Source organism: Dama dama, chromosome 6 (genome assembly GCF_033118175.1).
Source record: "Dama dama isolate Ldn47 chromosome 6, ASM3311817v1, whole genome shotgun sequence".
Lineage (NCBI taxonomy): Eukaryota > Metazoa > Chordata > Mammalia > Artiodactyla > Cervidae > Dama > Dama dama.
In genome coordinates, this window is record NC_083686.1 from 14,680,780 (window position 1) to 14,702,815 (window position 22,036).

General features: G+C 40.7%; 1 protein-coding gene across 1 annotated transcript in view; it reads left to right on the top strand.

The window, feature by feature from the left end:
- Positions 1-9,352, top strand: part of HSD17B11 (hydroxysteroid 17-beta dehydrogenase 11) — a 34,800-nt gene extending 25,448 nt beyond the window's left edge. The window contains exons 6-7 of the mRNA XM_061145539.1: positions 5,280-5,396; positions 8,628-9,352. Of these exons, the coding sequence (XP_061001522.1) occupies positions 5,280-5,396; positions 8,628-8,718 (208 nt within the window). The 3' untranslated portion in view covers positions 8,719-9,352. The remainder of the gene's footprint in view (positions 1-5,279; positions 5,397-8,627) is intronic.
- Positions 9,353-22,036: the final 12,684 nt, after the last annotated feature.

Genomic DNA, 22,036 nt, shown 5'->3' on the forward strand with positions numbered 1-22,036 from the left:
AGCATTTCTCATGATGTACTCTGCATATAAGTTAAATAAGCAGGGTGGCAATGTACAGCCTTGACGTACTCCTTTTCCTATTTGGAAGCAGTCTGTTGTTCCATGTCCAGTTATAAGTGTTGCTTCCTGACCTGCATACAGGTTTCTCAAGAGGCAGGTCAGGTGGTCTGGTATTCCCATCTCTTTCAGAATTTTCCACAGTTTGTTGTGATCCACACAGTCAAAGGCTTTGGCATAGTCAATAAAGCAGAAATAGATGTTTTTCTGGAACTCTCTTGCTTTTTCAATTATCCAGCGCTCTTAATCTTGGCCATTATGATAGGAAGAAACAGTGCTTCTATGTGATAGGATATTTTTGATTATTAGAAAGGCTCACAGTCATCTTTTCATGTTTAATAACTCCTATTATCTTCTCTATTTCACTCTGGTTATACAGATCAGACTGCCTTGTACAAGTGCTTAGAAAAATAAGGTTAAGGAAGTTCCCTTATGTTCCTGGGTTGTTGAGTGATTTTTGTCATGAAAGAGTGTTAGATTTTGTTAAATGCTTATTCTGTGCATTGAGATGGTCTTGTGGGCTTATCCTTCCTTCTATTAATATGGCATATTACATTAACTTATTGCTATATTTGATTTGATGGTATTTTGTTGAGTATATTTGCATCTGTATTCAGAAGAGATTTTGGTAGTAGTTTTCTAGTGTTATCTTTCTCTGGCTTTAGTAACAGGGTTATTCTGGCCTCATAGAATGAGTTGAGAAGAGTTCTCTCCTCTTCTGTCTTTGGAAAGACTTTGAGAAGGACTGATGTTAATTCTTTAAACTCCAGTAGAGTTCATCATGAAGCCCTCTAGTCCTGGTCTTTGCTGGGAGTTTTTTGGTTACTAGTTGAATCTTTTGTTAAAGCGCGACTCAGGTTTTCTATTCCTTCTTGTGTTAGTTTTGGTGCTTTGTGTGTTCCTGGGAATTTGTACATCTAATCTAGCTTATCTAATCTTTGACATATAGTTATTCATCATATTTTCATAGTCCCTTTTATTTCTGTAAGATTAGTAGTAGTGAACTCAGTAATGAGCTCAGTTTTATTCTTGATTTCAGTGGTTTCTCTAATCTCTTTTTTTCTTGGTCAGCAAAAGGCTTGTCAGTCTTGATCTTTTCCAAAGAGCCAGCTTTCGGTTTTATTGACTCTATTGTTATCTGTTCTCTCATTATGTCTGCTTTAATCTTTATTATTTACTTTATTTTGCCTGCTTTAGAGTCAGTTCTTTTTTCTGGATTCTTCAGTTGGGAAGTTAGGTTATTGATTTGAGATTTTTTTTTTTAATTTTTGGCTGCACCCCATGGCTTGTAAGATCATAGTTCCTTGACCAGGGATAGAACCCAGGCCTCTGGCAGCGGAAGCACGGAGTCCCAACTTGCTGATCTTCTGTCCAGTTGTTCAAACCATTGTTGAAAGTCGGATTACTGTCTCCAGCTCTTATCTTTAAACTGTCCATATCTCTCTTCAATTATGTCACTTTTGCTTCATATATTTTGGGGCACTATTATTAGGTATATGAACACTTTTAAATTAAATGCATTTGCCTTAAATATCTTTTTCTTTTCCATTAGTGATATAAACAATGCCATATAATCTGGATTTATTTGTCAAGAATTTTAAAATGTTTTAAAATGTTTAGACATTGTTTTGAAATGTCTACTCTCCTGTGTGTAATATACATAACAAAATTTGTTTTCTCTAAAAATTTAGCTTTTGTGGGTTCCACAGAAAGATTGGGCTCTCCAGGTGGCACTAGTGGTAAAGAACCCGCCTGCCAATGCAGGAGACCTAAGAGACTCAGGTTCAATCCCTAGGTTAGGAAGATCCCCTGGAGGAGGGAATGGCAACCCATTCCAGTATTCTTGCCTGGAGAATCCCATGGCCAGAGGAACCTAGCAGGCTACGGTCCGTAGGGTTGGAAAGAGTCAGACACGACTAAAGCGACTTAGCACACACAGAAAAATAATTAGTTTTTCATTGGCTAGTACCATAAAAGGAGAAGGAAATGGCAACCCACTCCAGTACTCTTGCCTGGAAACTCCCATGGGTGGAGGAGCCTGGTAGGCTACAGTCCATGGGGTCGCAAAGAGTCAGACACAACTGAGCGACTTCAGTTTCACTTTTCACTTTCCTGCATTGAGAAGGAAATGGCAACCACTCCAGTATTCTTGCCGGGAGAATCCCAGGGACAGAGGAGCCTAGTAGGCTGCCGTCTATGGGGTCGCACAGAGTCAGACAGGACTGAAGCAACTTAGCAGCAGCAGCAGCAGTACCATAAAAAAGTTGTTATATAAGAAGGTGACAAGTAACATTTGTATGGTATAACTCTATAAGTATTTATTTGTACATTTTCCATTTAACCATCATATTACCCGTGGAGTGCTGAAGACAACTTATATTCCTTTGGTGACACCATGCTGGTAACTTGAAATTGGCTATGTTGGGAGTTTTCATATCATAGAATATGAAAATGCTACAAAACTGATAACTGTGTCCTTTGCAGAGTCAGTTGGTACCACTGCATTATCTCCTTTTTCCAATTAAGTACAAAACCAAAACATTTTGGAGAGTAGAGATGTCATCCCCCAAATGATTCAGCTACCTAAGTGGTGAAATTAGATAACCACTCAGGTAATTCTTCTACCTGAAAATACTTTCTCCCTAAGTATTCTTAAGATCCCACATGCATTCTTCTTCTCCACCCCAGCAGATAGGCCTGAAGTGTTTTTGAATAGTTTCAACAAAATCCATTATCTATATTTATTTAATAGGATTTGCAACTCTTGTTAACATTAGACTATCGAGGAAAAGGTATTTCCATATACTGACATTTTAATGATTTAGGTTTTATTTTGCCAAGAAACTGAATTTTTTTTGGAAGGCTTTTCTTACAGTCTTTTTAATATCATGCTATTAGACAGTCTTTAAATTCAGTGAAAATTCTTCTGGCAGAGGCTAAGACCTTAGGTAAAGAGATCAAGTAACTAAGAGAGGCTCAGTCAGTCCAACATCACTTGATTGGTAGGTTAGCAAGGCCACAGTGTGAATGAAGACGTGTGCTGTACTGTTCACATAGGTGTTTGTGGGATTTGATGGAGCTTGGGAATGTGGAAGCCTGGTAGCGATATGCTTGAATTTCCCTCTGAACACTTCAAAGCATAAACATCCTTCAGTTTCTAGAATCACCCTGCTTGGCACCGTTTACCTGCTAATCCCACAGGCTAAAGGACTGCTTGGTCTTCTTTAAGTTCTCATTGCTTTTCATTGGTGCCTCTATTGGGCCAAAATCCATCACTTTCATTATTACATTTCCTCTGCATTTCATATGTGATATTGTTGCACCAGGGTCCTGGGGTAAACCCAGGATTCTAATAAATGTCCTGAGAATGAACTTCCTGGTGGCTCAGTGGTAAAGAATCCATCTGCCAGTGCAGGAGACGTGAGTTCCATTCCTGGGTTGGGAAGGTCCCCTGGAGAAGGAAATGGCAACCCACTCCAGTATTCTTGCCTGGGAAATCCCAGGGATAGAGGAGCCCGGCAGGCTACAGTCCATGGGGTCACAAGAGTCTGGACACGACTGAGTGACTAAACAACAAAACAATGCTGAGAGTGAGAAATTATATCACATGTGATTTAAATTCTGTTTTCCTTGATGTATGCAGTTATCATGCTCACTTTTTTTTTTTTTTTTGGGCTGTGCTGGGTCTTTGTCGCTGTGTGAGGGCTTCTCTTGTTGCAGAGCACTGGCCCTAAAGCTCGGCAGCCTGATTGTGGTGTGCTGGCTGGGTTACTCAGAGGCATTTGAGATCTTAACACCCCTACCAGGGATTGAACTCACGTCCCCTGCATCGGAAGGTGGATTCTTAACCACTGGACCATCAGGGAAGTCCCCTCATGTTCACTTTTAAGTACATGCTACACTTTCCAGTTTCCCAGTCTTACTTTAGTGCATCTTCTTTCTGAATGAACTATTCTGTATTTGTTCCTAAAGAATCTCATTCAGTTTGTTTAATTTTGTCCCACTTAACTAGTCACACACATTTAAAATCTGTCCCCCTAAATGTTAGTCATCCAATTTGATGACATTAGCCAATTTAGTGAGTAAATTTGATTATGTATCTTTTTTTTCTAAGTCATTAATAAGATGTTAAAAACTCATGGCCAACTCTGGTGCAACTCCAGCCTAAGTGCACCTATTTTAACATCCAGATAACAGAGGTCACTTTTTAGGGACTACATGCTACTCGGTAGTACATATGCCAGGATGATTACACAGTAAAGATGTAACATGAACTAAGTAACAAAGCTGAAAATTAAAACAAGACTTAATAAATATAAAGATTCCATATGGAGATGAAGGACTTAGAGCTGGGCATAGTCCTATATTTTAATTTTTCTAATTCTTCAGAAATGGTTCACTAAACTGTCTTAATAGAATAATGAAACATATTATGGAATCTAACTTTTTTCCTAAGACTTCTAGAAATTTAAAAATGAAGTTTATCAGTCCTAGTCTAGTTAAATTAATTTGAGTCCTAGTTATTCCTATAGTTCTTATTTGCAGAATAAGGACTCCTAGTATCTCCCCTTTGTAGAGTTGTTGGAAAACTTTAGTGAGATGATCTGTGTAGAATCTTTAACATACTATGCAGAACGTCATAACCGCTGTCTCCCTCTTCACTGAAGCCAGGGTAGGCAAGGTGTGAGCTAGGAAGCTGGAAGAAGATGCGAGGAGCCTTAGGAACTGCAGACATGCTTTATTCCCTAACGGGTGACGCAGCAGCAAGACAGGCATGCTTATTCGCTAATGGCTGATGCAGCCGCTAGGGCTATTCAGATGGTGCTTATATAGATATACGGAACAACGGTGGCATGTGACCAAGCAAGTACATCGTGATGTGTGTGTGCATTGCTATAAATAATCTCAGCTGTTCCATAGCCACGCAGAGTCGTTGTTTACAGGATGTGGGTATGTGAGCAAGAGGGCGGGGAACAAGAGAGACTGACCATTGCCATCTTGGCTAATTGCTATTCCCTTATAAGCACTAAATAAGTGGTTTTGTTTTTGTTATTATTATTGCCAAAATAGATAGCATTTTTGAGCACCTGTGTTGGGCTGGATGCTAACTATAAGTCGGTTATGTAATGGTTTGTATGGTAACTTAACATACTCGTTTAACGCCAAACCAAAGCTGAAGCCTCAGTGAAATGTTTTGGTTCTGAAGACTACTTCTGTTTCAGTTTGGGACCTACCCTGGAACCTGAGGAAGTGGTAAACAAGCTGATAGATGGGATCCTGACTGAGCAGAAAATGATATTTGTTCCATATTCTCTCAGCTTTTTATCACTGGTGGAAAAGTAAGTGACAGTAATATTTGTCCCCATGATAAATTTTTCTATTACATGTTTTTATTCAGATTTAAAGCCAGGCATTTGGTAAAGCACAATTACATGGAATTAAGTTAATAAAGACAATAGGCTTAAGGAAGCCATCCATTTTTAAAACCACATTTGTTAATCATTCAAGCAAGATTGGTATGGGCTTCCCTGATAGCTCAGTTGGTAAAGAATCCACCTGCAATGCAGGAGACCCTGGTTCGATTCCTGGGTCAGGAAGATCCTCTGGAGAAGGGATAGGCTACCCACTCCAGCATTCTTAGGCTTCCCTTGTGACTCAGATGGTAAAGAATCCACTTGTAATGGGGGAGACCTGGGTTCGATCCCTGAGTTGGGAAGATCCCCTGGAGAAGGGAAAGGCTACCCACTCCAGTATTCTGGCCTGGAGAATTCCACAGACTGCATATTCATGGGGTCACAAAGAGTTGGACGTGACTGAGCGACTTTCACTTTCAAGATTGAAATAGCAATTAGGTAATTAATTTCTATAAGTTTTAAAAAAATGTTTTTTTAAGGAAAGAAGTTTGTATATTTTTGGAAGTCCTATCATAAATGAATGCATATGAAGGAGGGTAATTTTTAAGCATTATTACATAATGGAATTATGTGACATTGATATTGGAGGAGATCATAGTCAAGTTTTAGACATTTATTTTAAATATACAACAGATAATCACTGAGCTCTTACTTTGTGCAAAATTATACAGAAGCATATTGCTAAATAGTCTTTTATACTGAAGGAATTGCTGAATTATCTTATAATTTTAGAGACCCTTGAGACTTGCTACTTCAGATTTGACCCATGGACCAGTAGCCTCAGCATCACCTGGAAGTTTGTGTGCAATACAGAATCTCTTGATTCCCTGAATCAGAATTTGCATTTTAGTAAGACCCACAGATGATCTGTATGCATATTCAAATATGAGAAGCATTTCTTTGCAGCAGTAGCTTTCAACTTTGGTGCCATTGGAATTTACCTGGGAGTTTTAAAAAATGCCAACACCTGACACCTGCTCCCAAGATTTTGATCTAAATGGTCTGTAGTGTGGCCTGGTCTCTGAGAGATACAACCTTCCAGCGATTGTACAGTGTACAATTGTACAGTCAATGTACAGCCAAGATTGGAAACTGCTGGTTTAAAGAATGTCTCGTAACACACTGCCCGTTACTTTTCTGGGAAGGCTGTGTGTGATGAGGCTGGTTAAGGGGAAAGTGAAGACATGACTTAGGTCAGAGGGGGAAAAAAAACTCTCTTGCTGCCTGTCCCTAGAGTCAGGCTTCCGTGACAAAGATCACTTGGGAAGTTAGTTTCAAAAATAGATACCTAGATCTTACCTCTAGAGATTTTAATATAAGATGTTTCCGTTGGGATCCAGAAATCTCTTATTTCAACAGGCAGTTGTTGCAGGCATTTGGTTCAAAGATCATACACTGAGAGTTACTGACATAGAGTCAAAACAACAACAAAAAAAATCCACGAGATCAAAAGCACAAGTGGCTTGTGTCAGGTTTTTTGGCCCCTTCTACTAGGAACTATGGTTGAAGCTACCTTAAAGTTTAGGGAGTAAAGCTCAAGGGTCTCTTGATGAATAAATGAGTTAAAACCTGTGAAATGTCTCTCATTACACTTGTATTATGTAAGTGCTCAGTGATCAGTCCTTTAAAATGTAACTCTCTGAGAGAAGGAATTTTGCCTGGTTTTAATCACTGTTTCCTCACACTTTGAAGAGTTAATGGACACGTTTGTTGTTGTTTAACCGCTAGATCGTGTCTGACTCTTTTAAGACCCCATGGACTGCAGTCCTCCAGGCTCCTCTGTCCATGGAATTTCCCAGGCAAGAATACTGGAGTGGGTTGCCGTTTCCTACTCCGAGGATCTTCCCAGCCCAGAGATCGATCTCAAGTCTCTGGCGTCTCCTGCATTGGCAGACGGATTCTTGACCACTGAGCCATCAGAATTAACAAGACAGGTTGTCACATAGGAGGCACCAAAATGTCTGTTTATTGATTAAATAAATAAAGATTACCTAGACCTTTAGCATAGAGATTCACAGTTTGTGTTCTAGAGTTAGATGAAGCTTTGTGTTTATAACTTGCTCACTGCATGAACATGGGTGAGTTATCTAACTTTTTTGAAGCTCCATTTCTTCATCTGTCATATGGAGACAACAAGACTTTGCAGGGCTGTGAGGAATACAGAATAATGCATTTAAAATATCTAGTATATGATAAAAATACATATTTGTATATTGATGCTACTATCATTGTAATTATCACAGCTATTAATATTGCCCTGATTTTCTTCTGACTGTGAATATTTGGTACTCAATTTTCAAACCTTATTTTAATTCCATCTAAGCAGATGTCTGTATATAGTTGCACTGACTTACATATTCTGTTTAGTTTCTCTCAGACTCATTGGAATATGACAAGTTCCTCAGTATTCTTAAATGTAGGGTAGGGAAAAAAAAAATTAAACCTACCATGTGTCCATCACTGTTTAAAGATTGTTATATATATTTATTTTTAATTGGTGGATAATTGCTTGACAGTATTGTGTTGGTTTCTGCCATACACCAACATGAGCCAGCATTTTATGTTAACACATCAATTCTTTACAAGAACGCTGTGGCATAGGTGCTAATTCTTTTGTTTATATAGAAGGAATTTAAGCTCTTCTGTTAAATAAATTGTTCAGTACTATGTTCAAAACTAAGTACATTGTCTGCATTTTCTTTTAGCAATTCTGCTTCTTTGGTATCTTAGTGGAACATTTTAATAGTTTCTGAATTACAAAGTATAAAATTAGTTCCTATTCTTACTTCCTTTCCAATGTCAGGTTTCTTTTTTTAAGAGCCTTTAGCATCTGAACTATTCAGTTCTATATACCTTGTCTTATAGATATTTTTAAAAATATTCCAGTATATTTATTTTGAAGGCTAAATCTTTCAAGTCGCTCTTACCCTAAAGAAGCCTAAACCTCTTCTCTTTTCCTTTTCAAGAGGAATTGTATTTCTTTGGAAAGAACACATAATAGTGACTCAGAGTTAACGTTCTTCATCTTATTTAACATGGGCATGATATGTGATAAATATAAGTATTCTGGTTTTTTTAATATAAGTATTCTTAAAGATATTTTACAAATGTACTTAATATTAATTTCCTAATTATTTTTATGTATCTTTCTTTTAGGATGCTTCCTGAGCGTTTCCAGGCAATTTTAAGACGAAAGATTGATATTAGGTTTGATGCAGTTACTGGATATAAAATGAAAGGAAAATAAGTGCTTAAGTTTCTTAAAAACTGATTTACCAGGTTCAGGTTGATTTCATCTAATATTAGTCAGAATTTTAATGTTTTTAAAAGTATCTGCTTTTCCTAATTGACTTTTTTTTCTTCAATATCACCTTTTGAGGCTCTGGCAGGTCCTAATTTCATGTAATACACAGAAATATATTAGGAACTGATTTTGTGGGGAATTGGAGAAAAAGAGATACAGTTTTATAATAATTTCTAAGATTTTGTGACTCATTGAAGGCTTTGCAAGGTACGTAATGTGAATATTTAAGATATATTTTTATATTTAATTACATTCAACTTTTATATAATTCACATTCCCTTTTCTATTCTACATAAGAAACAGAAATTTCAAGCTTGCTAAATGTAATGAAGGACTGTATCTAATGGCATTTCATAATGAATTTCATGTGATGTAAGAAATACTGCCCAAACATTTTATCCTACACCTTACCACTCTGTTTTCTGAGAAATACCTCATATTCCCATGTCAGACATTTCAGCGCAGGGAAAATGGAGATAAATATGTGTTGCAAGTATAAAAGCATCATTGGGATTTGAGACAAAGAATTGGGAAAATGTATACATAAGTGGAAGCAATAATAAATGAATTGAACTCAGCTTTTGGTGTTTCTGTCTTTTTATTTTGAGCAGAACACAGCTTAACCATCAAATGAAAGGAAAATGGATTATGTAATCACAGTCTTTTATTTATTTTTTTCCTCTTTTTAGTATCTGGGAATTTGTTTAAGGAAAGTTGGAGTGGGTTGCCATTTCCTTCTCCACTAACACACACATACTATAGGTTCTATAACATATAAGGAAATTTCAACTGAGGTATCATTTCTACAATAAATTTCTCCCCCTTTCTCATCAACCAACTTCTTTGAATACAGAGAATCAAAACACAATTACTGTCAAACTATATTTAAAGTATGTTTAATTGATATAAATACACATCTGAATCAAAAATACCTGCTTTCCAGAAACATCATTACTTTTGAATACGGTAACTTAGGGTCATCTCCATACTTTAGCTATACTACAATATCTGTGAACTGGCAGAGTTTATATATTTAATGAGATCCTATCATGTTAACAGAGAAAGACACTAGAAGGTGGAGAGCCTGTTATAGTCATCTAACTCATTTTGAAATCGATTGTTTATTCTTTGGATTACTTGTTCCAGGTTGCCAAGCAGCAGTTTTCAGCAGACTAGGAGAAAGCCTTTACTGAAGTTTCAGTAGAAGAACTGAGGCCCAAAATATACTGTTTCCACTTTCATAATAAACATGCTTTGGCTTTTAACACAAAATTGTCTGAAATTAACCCTTGGATGAATTTTGGCATTGACCACTGTGAGAAATAAATACTACTCGTCGCTTCTGCGGGGTACTTCTTGGATATTATGCTGACAGAGTGGTAATCAGTCCCTTTTATTGAATGCTAGCCACATCCTAGGCACACTTTGCCATTTAATCTCCCAACAATCCTGTGTCATAGGCAGTAGTGAGAAGGTTCCCAGAAGAACCTCAGAGGCTGGAAGGTGAAGGAATGCGGCAGGGGTTCTGAATGTTGTTCCCTGCGTGTTTTTATTTTAAAAGCTTGCTTCGGTTCACCAACATCAGGCAATTACTGCTGTGACTCTAAGTCTGAAGACTTTTCTCTGTTATTTGAGTGAAGTTAGTCCTAACTCTGATGGCCTCCCTGGTGGCTTGGTGGTAAGGAACCCGCCTGCCAATGCAGGAGATGTAAGAGATGCAGGTTCGGTCCCTGGGTCAGGAAGATCCCCCGGAGAAGGAAAGTTGGAGTGGGTTGCCATTTCCTTCTCCACTATCTAATTGTAACCCACTCCAGTATTCTTGCCTGAGAAATCCCACAGACAGAGGAGTCTGATGGGCGACAGTCCATGGGATCACAGAGTCGGATATGACTGAAGCTACTAAAAAGCTTCAGCCCTAACACTGAATCTACTCCTCAACAGTTTAATGGGAAAATCCGTTTCAGCCATCAACCAGGCTACTTGTAAGGGTCATGCCAAAACCCAAAAGGCTTACATTGTCTTGAGATGAAAGGGAAAGACTCCTAATTGTCAACTGTCAGGGCACCCTGTGGTTGTAACTAGGACCTTGGTGACTGACAGCTCTCTCCTTGCAGAGTGCAGAAATCCTGATTGTGCCACGGAACTCCCCTCCCTGGACACCTTTGAGCTCTTGCTGTCATGCTGGGCCCTGCCATGGACAGCTGGGACTCACCAGCCTCTCTCCTATTCCCTTGGAGGATATTCCCATGCTTACTTCATAAGCACTCTTTTTCACTTCCCCCCAAAGCCTTGCCCCCACCCCATACTACCATTCTCACTTGCCAGAAATCTGCACTTCTTAATGAAAATGAGGATTAGAAATAGTAGGGAATCAGGCCAAAGAAAAGGGTTGAGATTGACCCTCAGGACCTCCTCAACATCAATTTGACTGATGAGGAAATGGCTAAGAAGTATCTTACTCAGGGAAGGGGAGCAATTAAGAGCTTCCTCTGTCAGACTGGGTGATAGATTTGCATGTACATGCATGCTAAGTCATGTCTGACATTGTGCAACCCCATGAACTGTAGCCTTCCAGGCTCCTCTGTCTGTGGAATTTTCTAGGCAAGAATACTGGAGTGGGTTGCCATGCCCTCCTCCCGGGGATCTTCCCAACCCAGGGATCAAATCCACATCTCTTCCATGTTCTTCATTGGCAGGCAGATTCTTTACCACTAGCGCTGCCTGGAAAACCCAGTCTACATTGGAATCAAATCCTTCTCCCAAATAGATAGGAATTTCTACGTGATCTGAGAGCCAATCTCACCAAATTTTTTTTTCTTTTTCTTTCTTTGTTTTTTTTTTTTTTTTTTTTGTCTAGGCATGTCTAGGTCAACTTCAGAATTGGAGAGCTGTACCTTTTATAGGCATCCCTGTAATTACAGGCACCTTACTATTGCAAAAAGAGCACTTGGTCCTTCTAATTCAAGCTAGCTATTCTGGAACCTCAGTTTCTTCATCTATAAAAGGATCGACTTAGATAACATAGTTTCCTAGATTATCTCCAATTCCAGTTAAACAGATCTTTAAAATTCAACACATGCAAAACCTAGCCTCCTCTCAACAGTCTGTGTTCCCTAACAAAGAATGACACTTTTAACAAGTGTCCAAGCCCGAAACCTGGTGCTATAGCTGCCTCCTTCCTTTCCCTCACCTTTATCTCTCAAATCCTTATCCCCAGAACTCACATTCAATATCAATCACCATTCCCACATGTATATTTCCAGCCTGAATCTTCCCTCTGAACACCAAAAAGACACCCAAATACCTTCTTGATATCTCTGCCTGTATGGCCAATAAGCGTTTCAAGGTAGCATTACAGTGAGCTTTTCACATGATCCCAAACCTGCTCCAAACCCCATTACTCATTAATCCAGTTACTCAGGCCAAAAAGATTTGCATCATCCTTGACATCCATTTAAAAAAGAACTATTATTTGCTCTACCTTGAAAACACATCCAGAATTCTGTCACCTCTTAGCATCCCTGCTGCTAATTTGCGTACGTGCTCAGTCGTGTCTGACTCTTTGATACCTTATGGGATTTCCCAGGCAAGAATACTGACATGGGTTGCCATTTCCTCCTCCAGGAGACCTTCCTGACCCAGGGAATCAAACCCAAGTCTCCTGCATTGCAGGCGGACTCTTTACCACTGAGTCTCCGGGGAAGAAACAACCCCCACCACTGCTGTCCCCTAACCCAAGTCACCATCACCTCTTGTTCCCCTTTCTGCTAGTCCCATCACAGTAGCCAGATTGATTCTTTAAAATATGAGATCCTGTCATGCTTCAGCTGTAAATCTTTCATTAGCTTCTCATCTGAAACATAAAGCTAAAGTCCTTTCTATGACCAACAAGGCCATCTGTGGTCCAGTCTTCTTACCTGCCCCCTTACTGCCTGATTTGTCAGGGTTCTCCAGACAAGCATAACCAGTGGAAGCTTTACATATGTATACACAAAACTGGCAGAGAGAGGGTGGGGAGGGAGAGAAAGGGTTTCAAGGAATTGAGGGATTGGCTTACATGATGGTGGTAGCTATAAAATCTGAAATTTGTAGGGCAAGCTGGTAGGCTGGAAACTTTAACAGAAGGTTTTTGTTTTGTTTTTTTAATTTTAATGAATTTATCTTATTTTTGACTGCACTAAATCTTTGTTTCTGCCCAAGGGCTTTCTCTAGTTGCAGTGAGCAGGGACTACTCTTGAGCTGTGATGCATGGGCTTCTTTTCACAGTGGCTTCTCTGGTTGTGGAGCACAGGCTTTAAAGGGCATGCAGGCTTTAGTAGTTGTCGTCCACAGGCTTAGTTGTTCTGAGTCATGTGGGATCCTCCCAGACCAGGGATCGAACCCATGGCATCTGCACCGGCAGATAGATTCTTAACCGCTGGACCACCAGGGAAGTTTCTCTTGGGCAGAGGTTGGTGTTGCAGTCTTGAGGCAGCATTTATTCTTACTCAGGATGTGTTCGTTCAGTCTGCTATAACAGACTGCTGCAGACTGAGAGTGAAAAAAGCCGCTCAGTCGTGTCCAACTCTTTGCAACCCTATGGGCTATACGGACCATGAAATTCTCCAGGCCAGAATACTGGAGTGCATAGCCTTTCCGTTCTCCAGGGGATCTTCCCAACCCAGGGATCGAACCCAGGTCTTCCACATTGCAGGCAGATTCTTCACCAACTGAGCTATCAGGGAAGCCCACCACAGACTGGGTGCCTTATAAATAACAGAAAGTTACTGTCTTCCCAATAGTTAAAAAAAAATTCCACCTGCTGGAGATGTGAGTTCAGTCCCTGGGTTGGGAAGATCCCCTGGAGGAGGAAACAGCAACCCACTCCAGTATTCTTGCCTGGAGAATCCCATGGACAGAGGAGCCTGGTGGGCTACAGTCCACGGGGTCGCAAAGAGTCGGACATGACTGAAGCAACTAAGTATGCATGCGCTTTCTTCACAGTTCTGGAACCTGGAAGTCCAAGATCAAGACACCAGCAGATTAGGTGTCTGGTGAGAGCCGGCCTCCTGGTTCTTAGCCAGCCAGCCTGCCTGCCTTCTCTCTGTGTCCTCAAAGGACAGAAGGGGAAGGGGAGCTCTCTGAGGTCTCTTTTGTGAGACACAAATCCCCTTCGTGAGGGCTTTACCTTCCTGACCTAATCACCTCCCCAAGGCCCCAAGATGTGGTGTGAATTCTTTTGTGCTATGATTCCTACTCATCTTGTGTGAAACTTGTAGGATTTAAGCTTTGTTAGGTAGTTCAAAATGGAGTCACAATGGCCAGCGTCAACTTCAGTGTTAATTGTTTTTGAAATGTCCAGTATAGATCTGCAAATGTCTTAGAGGGATAAATTGAGTGTTGCTTTATTTTTCTTAATTATCTATTTATTTATTTGGCTGCACCAAGTCTTAGTTGTGGGGTGCAGAATTTTTTTAGTTGCAGTATGTGGGATCTAGTTCCATGACCAGGAATTGAGCCCGGGCCCCATGCCCTGGGACGCAGAGCCTTAGCCACCAAACCACTAGAGAAGTCCCAAGTGTTACTTTAAATAAGCAAACTGCTGGGCAGTGTCTACAGAAAGGCTTCACTGAAACAGAAGGAGTAACTGATGGAGACAAAACCCCATGGGGTGTAACCATGACACCCCACTGGCAGACTCCTTAAAATAGCCCACTGAGGGACTTCCCTAGTGGTCCAGTGGTTAAGACTCTCCTCTCCCAATGCAGGGAGCTCGGGTTCAATCCCTGCTTAGGGAACTGAGATCCTACATGCTTCGTGGCCAAAAAATAAAAATAAGCCCACTGAGACAAGTGACTGAAGGCTCTTTACCAGGGGACCCAACTCCTCCTGCTAAGAGCTGTTCTAGACGAACAGCCGCTGAAGGCTCCATCGGAAGAGAAGGGAGCTATCTGTTCGCAACCTGTCTGAGGACCAGAGACCACTGCTCATGCTGAGATGACTCCTCCCCAGACTTCTTCTGAGAGTGGCTCTTAACCCCCCTTTCCTATTTTCCCTACCTTGACTAACCTATTGAGGCAGAAGTGGTTAGGTAGTCAGTGTAGGGTTGAGGACCTCGGTTCTTTTCCTTTATTTCAACTTTAATTTCGACTCGTTCTCTCACATAAATGTTTTGCTCCATTAGCCCAAAGCTATATTTGTTGTTCCAGTTTCTAGACATTCAGAGGAATGTCTCCCTGGTCTGGAGGGTCACGAAATGTTCAGACCTGGAACAAGACAATCATTAACTTCTGTCCAGGTTATCAAGGAGAAGAACTCCGGGTGGACCATTAACTCTTAAACATTCTTCTGGTCCCTAAATAATGGTCTGGGGTCTTGAGAAAGGGTCAAGGGATGGCACCACAATGTGGGGGAAACTGAGAAACTGGGAACCAAAAGAAAGGCATAAAAATGATAAACTGGACGTTGCAACAAACTGGTCAGAAATTACATGCATCAGGCCCCAAGCCAACCAAAAACAAACAGCTCAATTCTAAGAAAGATACAAGCTGCTGTTATTCCCACCTTTGGAGGCTCTTCGCCCCGCCTCAGTATCTATGCTGAGCCCTTTGTATCTCTGTCTTCTAAAATAAAACTGCCTATGTGAGTGTATGCAAGTTTTTGAAGTTCATTCCTCAGCTCCATGAGCAGAACTCAGTTTCCTGTTTCACTATTGTGTGCAACACTTGAGTGATTTGTGGATTGATTAATTAATATTGGTTACATTTTGAATAGTCTCAATCCCATGATTTGTCCCTGGCCTTATTGCTGGACTCTGAGATAAACACCCCACTTCCAAATACCATTACACTGGAAATTAGATCGCAACTTGTGAAGCTCATAGGAACATGTACAGTCTACAGCGCAGAGAAAGCTAGTTTTGCTTTCAAAGTTTTGTAACAGATGTGGTGAAGCCCATCCACATTATCAAGAACAGTTTCCTTTTGCTTAAAGACTACTGATTGTAGATGTTAACCACATCTACAAAATACCTTCACGGCAACACCTAGGTTAACATTTGATTGAATAATGGAACTGTAGTCTAACCATGTTGACCTAGAAAACTAACCATCACACTACCCTCACCCTCTTGTAATTCATTCCAGCCACACTGGTTCATTGATGGTTCTCAACCCACAAGACATGTTCCCATTTCAAGACCTTTGTACGTTACTCTTTTCTCTCCAGAATTTCTTCTTCCAGATACTCACACAGCTAACTCCCTGTTTCCTTTATGTCTTTTTCCTTAGGTCTTTTCAGAATTTCTCATGCCATACCTAAATCTGCAACAATGCCTACACTGCCTACTCACATTTCCATTTCTCCTTCTTTTCTCTGATTTTCTTCTTTTCTCTGATTTTCTTCTTGACACTTATCATTATGCCCATGCTACATATGTTGCTTATTTATGTCCTTTTTAAAAATTACTTGTTTATTTGACTGTGCCAGGTTTTAGGTGTATAATGTGGGCTCTTCAGTCTTCATTGTGGTATCTAGTTCCCTGACCAAGCATCAAACCCCAGCCCCCTCCATTGGGAGTGTGGAGTCTTGGCCACTGGACCATATGGGAAATACTATTTATGCTCTTTATTGTCAACATTGCCTCTAGACCATAAGCTTCCCAAGGGAAGTGATTTGTTTTTATGTATTTTGTTCACTGCTGTACTCCCTCCAATGCCTAGAATAGCCCATAAAATATACCAAGTATTTCATGTATACTTATTAAGTGAAGGCATATTTCTTCCATTGTTCTAGCTCCTAAACATCTCCTTTGCTGGCACCCTCATTCAGACCACCATCCTTTCTGGCCTGGATTACTGAAAAGCCTCCTACCCAGTCTCCCTCCATCTCTTCTTGTCCTTTTTCCAGTCCTTTTTCCAGCCTGCAACATTTCTAAATCTGATGATGGCAATCTCCTACTAAAGCCCTCACTGTTGCTAAGACTTTGAGAGACTGGGCCTTTGCTATCTCTCTATCTTCTCTTTACCCCACACTCTGTGCTCCAAGGCAGAACTTCTTGTTCCTTGAATGTGCCATGATCTCTCCCCTCCTGGTTCCTGAACACATGGTTTCCTAGATCTGGATTACTCATCATCCAACCCCTGCTCACCATTTATGGCTCACCGTTCACCCCCATCTTCAGGACTGAATGATTTGCCCTTCCTGTGGGCTCACGTAGCTCCTTATATTAAGAACTGTCACAGCCCTTTGTATCAATACCGAGTGGTACAGTAAAAGTGCAAAACATTTTCATACTCCCAAGGAAATGGGTAGCCAGAAAACAGAGGCAGTCTGTTTAACCTGACAGACATGAAAGACAGGATGGCAAACAGGGATGGGGTGGCCAAAGAGTTCACTGAATATTTTTACAATGGAAGAAATCAAAGTATGTTGAAATCAAAAGAGTCAGGCCCTGTAGGCAGGAAGAGTAGAATAAACAGGAAAAGAATAATGGGAGGAACAAGGAAAGATGGCATGTGTGCTAAGTCATGCTAAGTCACCTCACTCACGTCCAACTCTTTTTGACCCTGTGGACTATAGCCTGTCAGTCTGCTCTGCCCATGGGATTCTCCAGACAAGAATATTGGAGTGGGTTGCCATTTCCTCCTCCAGGGGATCTTCCCAACCCAGGGATCTAACCCATATCTCCTGCACTGGCAGGAGGGTTCTTTGCCACTGAGCCACCTGGGAAAGATGGTGGAGAGGCAAACCACAGTGATCAGGATCATTTCTTTGTTACTATAGGGAAAGAAGCAGGACTGATGTGTAGAGATGAAGTGAAAGGTTTTATAAACCAAAAATATTCTGAGGCTGTATATGAGGTCTGAATTAGGGATTTGTTTGCAGCCTCAAGGTAAGTTTATATGATCTTTAAGACTACCTAATACTGCTTTATCAATTTGGCAGTATACAGAATCCTGGATAATGAACTAATGAACCCTTCCAGAAAAAAAAAAGAAAAGTATTTATTTGAAGAGATTGTATTCTTAAATTTCTACTAAGCAGATTACAATAGCTAGACTAAACAGAGGATTAAAATGATGTACACAGATCTCATAACTTCATTTTATGGCCCCCAAAGAAATAATGGCTTTTAGTGTTAACTTTTCTTATTCATTTATTTGGCTACATTGGGCTTCTCTAGTTGTGACCTATAGGCTTAGTTGCCCGTTGGCATATGTGATCTTAGTTTTCCCACCAAGGATCAAAACAGCATCCCCTGATTCTTAATCACTGGGACCAAGGAAGTCCCTGTTGACCTTTCTTTAGACCACGGTATATCACCTACCTGTCATCAATTACTATATCATATCAACACTTCTGAGCTTTACACAGCACAGATGAAATTCCTCAGCACCCACAGAATGGCTCTGCTCAGAAGGAAAAATCCAACCTGGATGATGCCTCTACCAATCTTCTTTCCACATTCACCTTTCCTTCACTTTCTTTTGCTATGTAAATGCTATGATTAATATTACCATCATTATAATCTGCCTTCCAAATTATAAATATACTAGTTATGCTATTCCACCTTTTCCCCTTTCTGGTATTATTACCTGTGTAAAAATTCATCGCATATCTAAAATGGGAAGTCAGAGGGGTGGCTCTCAAGAGGGATATTCACTGAAGAGGAAAAAGAAAAAAAGCAGACAAAATTCAGAAAATATTTCAGTTTAATAAGAATCTAATTGTTATAGATTGTGTTAGTTTACTCAAGAAAATTTTCCCAAAAACAACTCACCCTAAAATGTAATATGAAGACAAATTAATGATAAACTTGATGTGCCTTCATTCATATCAGTAAGAAAAAAAGAAAACTACTGTAAAACGTGATCAGAGTAAACTAAACATTTTTACTTGCTATGAAAATTCATTGAGATGAAGCCAATGATGTCATAAGACACGCAAAAAAAAAAAAAAAAAATCTCCAAAACTTTAAAAAAAAAGAAGCAAGGGATAGATTCTGTGTTTCTAGCATTGTTGAGAAAGTAGAACCCTTTCTTTGAGGAATATGAACATTCTGACTCAAGATAGGAAAAAATAAATAAAAGGCAGTTTTCCAAGTGATCTCAGACTGAATGAAATTTCTCGGCATCCAAACTATTTGAGCATAATGTGAACTAAGTAACATTAACAAAGTTATTTTCACTTCCTCAAGCCTTCTTAATTCTTGGGTAATACAAACACCCCAGCAGGTAAAAGAATCTAATCTTATTATACATTTTTAATTTGCCTTTCAGAAGTATATTAATAGTATATGAATTTGCACGGTGTGAGTACACTAAGTGAACTTATAGACATTCAACCTGAAAACAGATTCCGGATGTTGTTGTAGCCAGCATTAGGTTTGATTAAATCACTTATGTTGATATTTAAACAAGACTCCATATAAACATCACTTCCCTGGTGCCTCAGATGATAGAGGATCTGCCTGAAATGAGGGAGATCTGGGTTCAATCCCTGGGTCAGAAAGATTCCCTGGAGAAGGAACTGGGTACCCACTCCAGTATTCTTGTCTGGAGAGTTCCATGGACAGAGAAGCCTGGAGGGCTATAGTCCATGGAGTCACAAAGAGTCCAACACGACTGAGCGACTAACCCTTTAATATTTTAAACCGGCATGCAGACTGATAAAGTCAAGTACTCTTTTATGAATACACTCAGGGTTAAAACTTAAGAGTCAGTTGTACTCTCTCCAATGCAATATGGTATAGCCTGGGTCAAGATGTCTGAACCTCAGAACTACGGACACTCGGGGCTGGATAACTCTTTCCTTCAAAGCTCAGGGCTGACTGTGGATTGTATGTTTAGCAGCCTGCCTGGCCTTTACCCACTCAAGGCCACTAGCATGCCTGAGTGTGACAACCAACAATGTCTCCGAGAGTCATGGCAAATTGTCTCCTTTGGGACAAAAGTATCCTTGGTTGAGAATCATTTGACTGATTGGTTATAACTAGTTGGTTTAAGTTAAAAGTCAGGGCTCTGCAATCTGACTTCCTGAGTTTGAATCCTAGTTCAACCCCTCTTTTTATAAAACTTTTATTTTATTTATTTTTTGAAAATTTATTTATATATTTTTCTGGCTGCATGAAGTCTTAGTTTCGGCATGTGGGATCTAGTTCCCTAACCAAGGATTGAACTCGGACCCCTTGCACTGGGAAAGAGCAGAGTCTCAGCCACTGGAGCACCAGAGAAGTCCCTGAACTCAGCCTCTTACTGGTTATGTGACTTTGGCAGTTACTACACTTTTCTTGTCATCAGTTTCCTCATCTATACAGTGCTCATTCTAACAGTGTTGTGACCAAGTCTAAGCTGGTTCTGCTTCCCCCATGACAGGCCAATAAATCCGAGATGAGGTATTGAGTCAACTGGAAAGCCAGCTGACTAAGAAAGTGGCAGGCTAGCGCCTGCCTAAAATGACCCTTTCCCAGGGCCTGGATGCCAGGTTCCTGTATAGATCAGAGATGCGGGAGCAGGGCGGGGAGGTGAGGAAACAAAGGAAAAGACCATATCCAGCACAAGCTGGAATCAAGATTGCCAGGAGAAATATCAATAACCTCAGATATGCAGATGACACCACCCCTATGGCAGAAAGTGAAGAACTAAAGAGCCTCTTGATGAAAGTGAAAGAGGAGAGTGAAAAAGTTGGCTTAAAGCTCAACATTCAGAAAACTAAGATCATGGCATCTGGTTCATGGCAGATAGATGGGGAATCAGTGGAAACAGTGGCTGACTTGATTTTTCTGGACTCCAAAATCCCTGCAGATGGTGACTGCAGCCATGAAATTAAAAGACGCTTACTCCTTGGAAGGAAAGTTATGACCAACCTAGACAGCATATTAAAAAGCAGAGCCATTACTTTGCCAACAAAGGTGCATCTAGTCAAGGCTATGGTTTTTCCAGTCATCACGTATGGATGTGAGAGTTGGACTATAAAGAAAGCTGAGCACCAAAGAATTGATGCTTTTGAACTGTGGTGTTGTAGAAGACACTTGGACTGCAAGGAGATCCAACCAGTCCATCCAAAAGGAGATCAGTCCTGGGTTTTCATTGGAAGGACTGATGTTGAAGCTGAAACTCCAGTACTTTGGCCACCTGATGCAAAGAGCTGACTCATTGGAAAAGACCCTGATGCTGGGAAAGATTGAGAGCAGGAAGAGAAGGGGATGAGAGAGGATGAGATGGCTGGATGGCATCACTGACTCAATGGACATGGGTTTGGGTGGACTCAATGGACATGGGTTTGGGTGGACTCCAGGAGTTGGTGGTGGACAGGGAGGCCTGGCGTGCTGTGGTTCATGGGGTCGCAGAGAGTCAGACACGACTGAGCGACTGAACTGAACTGAACTGTTCATGGTTGGCTCATAGTTTCATCGAATAGACAAGGCTGTGATCCATGTGATCAGCTTGGTTAGTTGTCTGTGATTGTGGTTTTCATTCTGTCTGCCCTCTGATGGATAAGGATAAAAGGCTTATGGAAGCCTCTTGATGGGAGGCATTGGCTGTGGGGAAAACTGGGTCTTGCTCTTATGGGCAAGGCCATGCTCAGTAAATCTTTAATAATTTTTTTCTGCTGATGGGTGGGACTGTGTTCCTTCTCTGTAGGTTGACCTGAGGCCGAACTATGATGGGGTAACAGTGACCTCTTCCAAAAGGACTTATGCCAGCACATCACACCTCCCAGGACTACAGCAGTCAGTGTTCCTGACCCTCCAGCTGACCACTGTCGACACATGCCTCCACCAGAGACTCCTGAACACTCACAGGCAAGTCTGGTTCAGTCTCTTGTGAGGTCACTGCTCTCTGGTTCTCTTGTGAGGTCACTGCTCCTTTCTCCTGGGTCTTGGTGCACATGAGGTTTTGTTTGTACCCTCCAAGAGTCTCTGTTTCCCCAGTCCTGTGGAAGTTCTGTAATCAAATCCCACTGGCCTTCAAAGTCAAATTCTCTGGGGGTTCTCAGTCCTTTTGCCAGATCCCAGGTTGGGAAATCTGTTGTGGGCCCTAGAACTTTTGTAACCATATGAGAACTTTTCAGTTTAATTGTTCTCCAATTTGTGGGTTGAACAGCTGAAGCTGAACCGTTCTGTGAAGACCTACAAGAACTTCTAGAACTAACACCAAAAAAAGATATCGTTTTCATCATAGAGGACTGGAAAGCAAAAGTAGAAAGTCAAGAGATACCTGGAGTCACAGGCAAATTTGGCCTTGGAGGACACAATGAAGCAGGGCAAAGGCTAACAGAG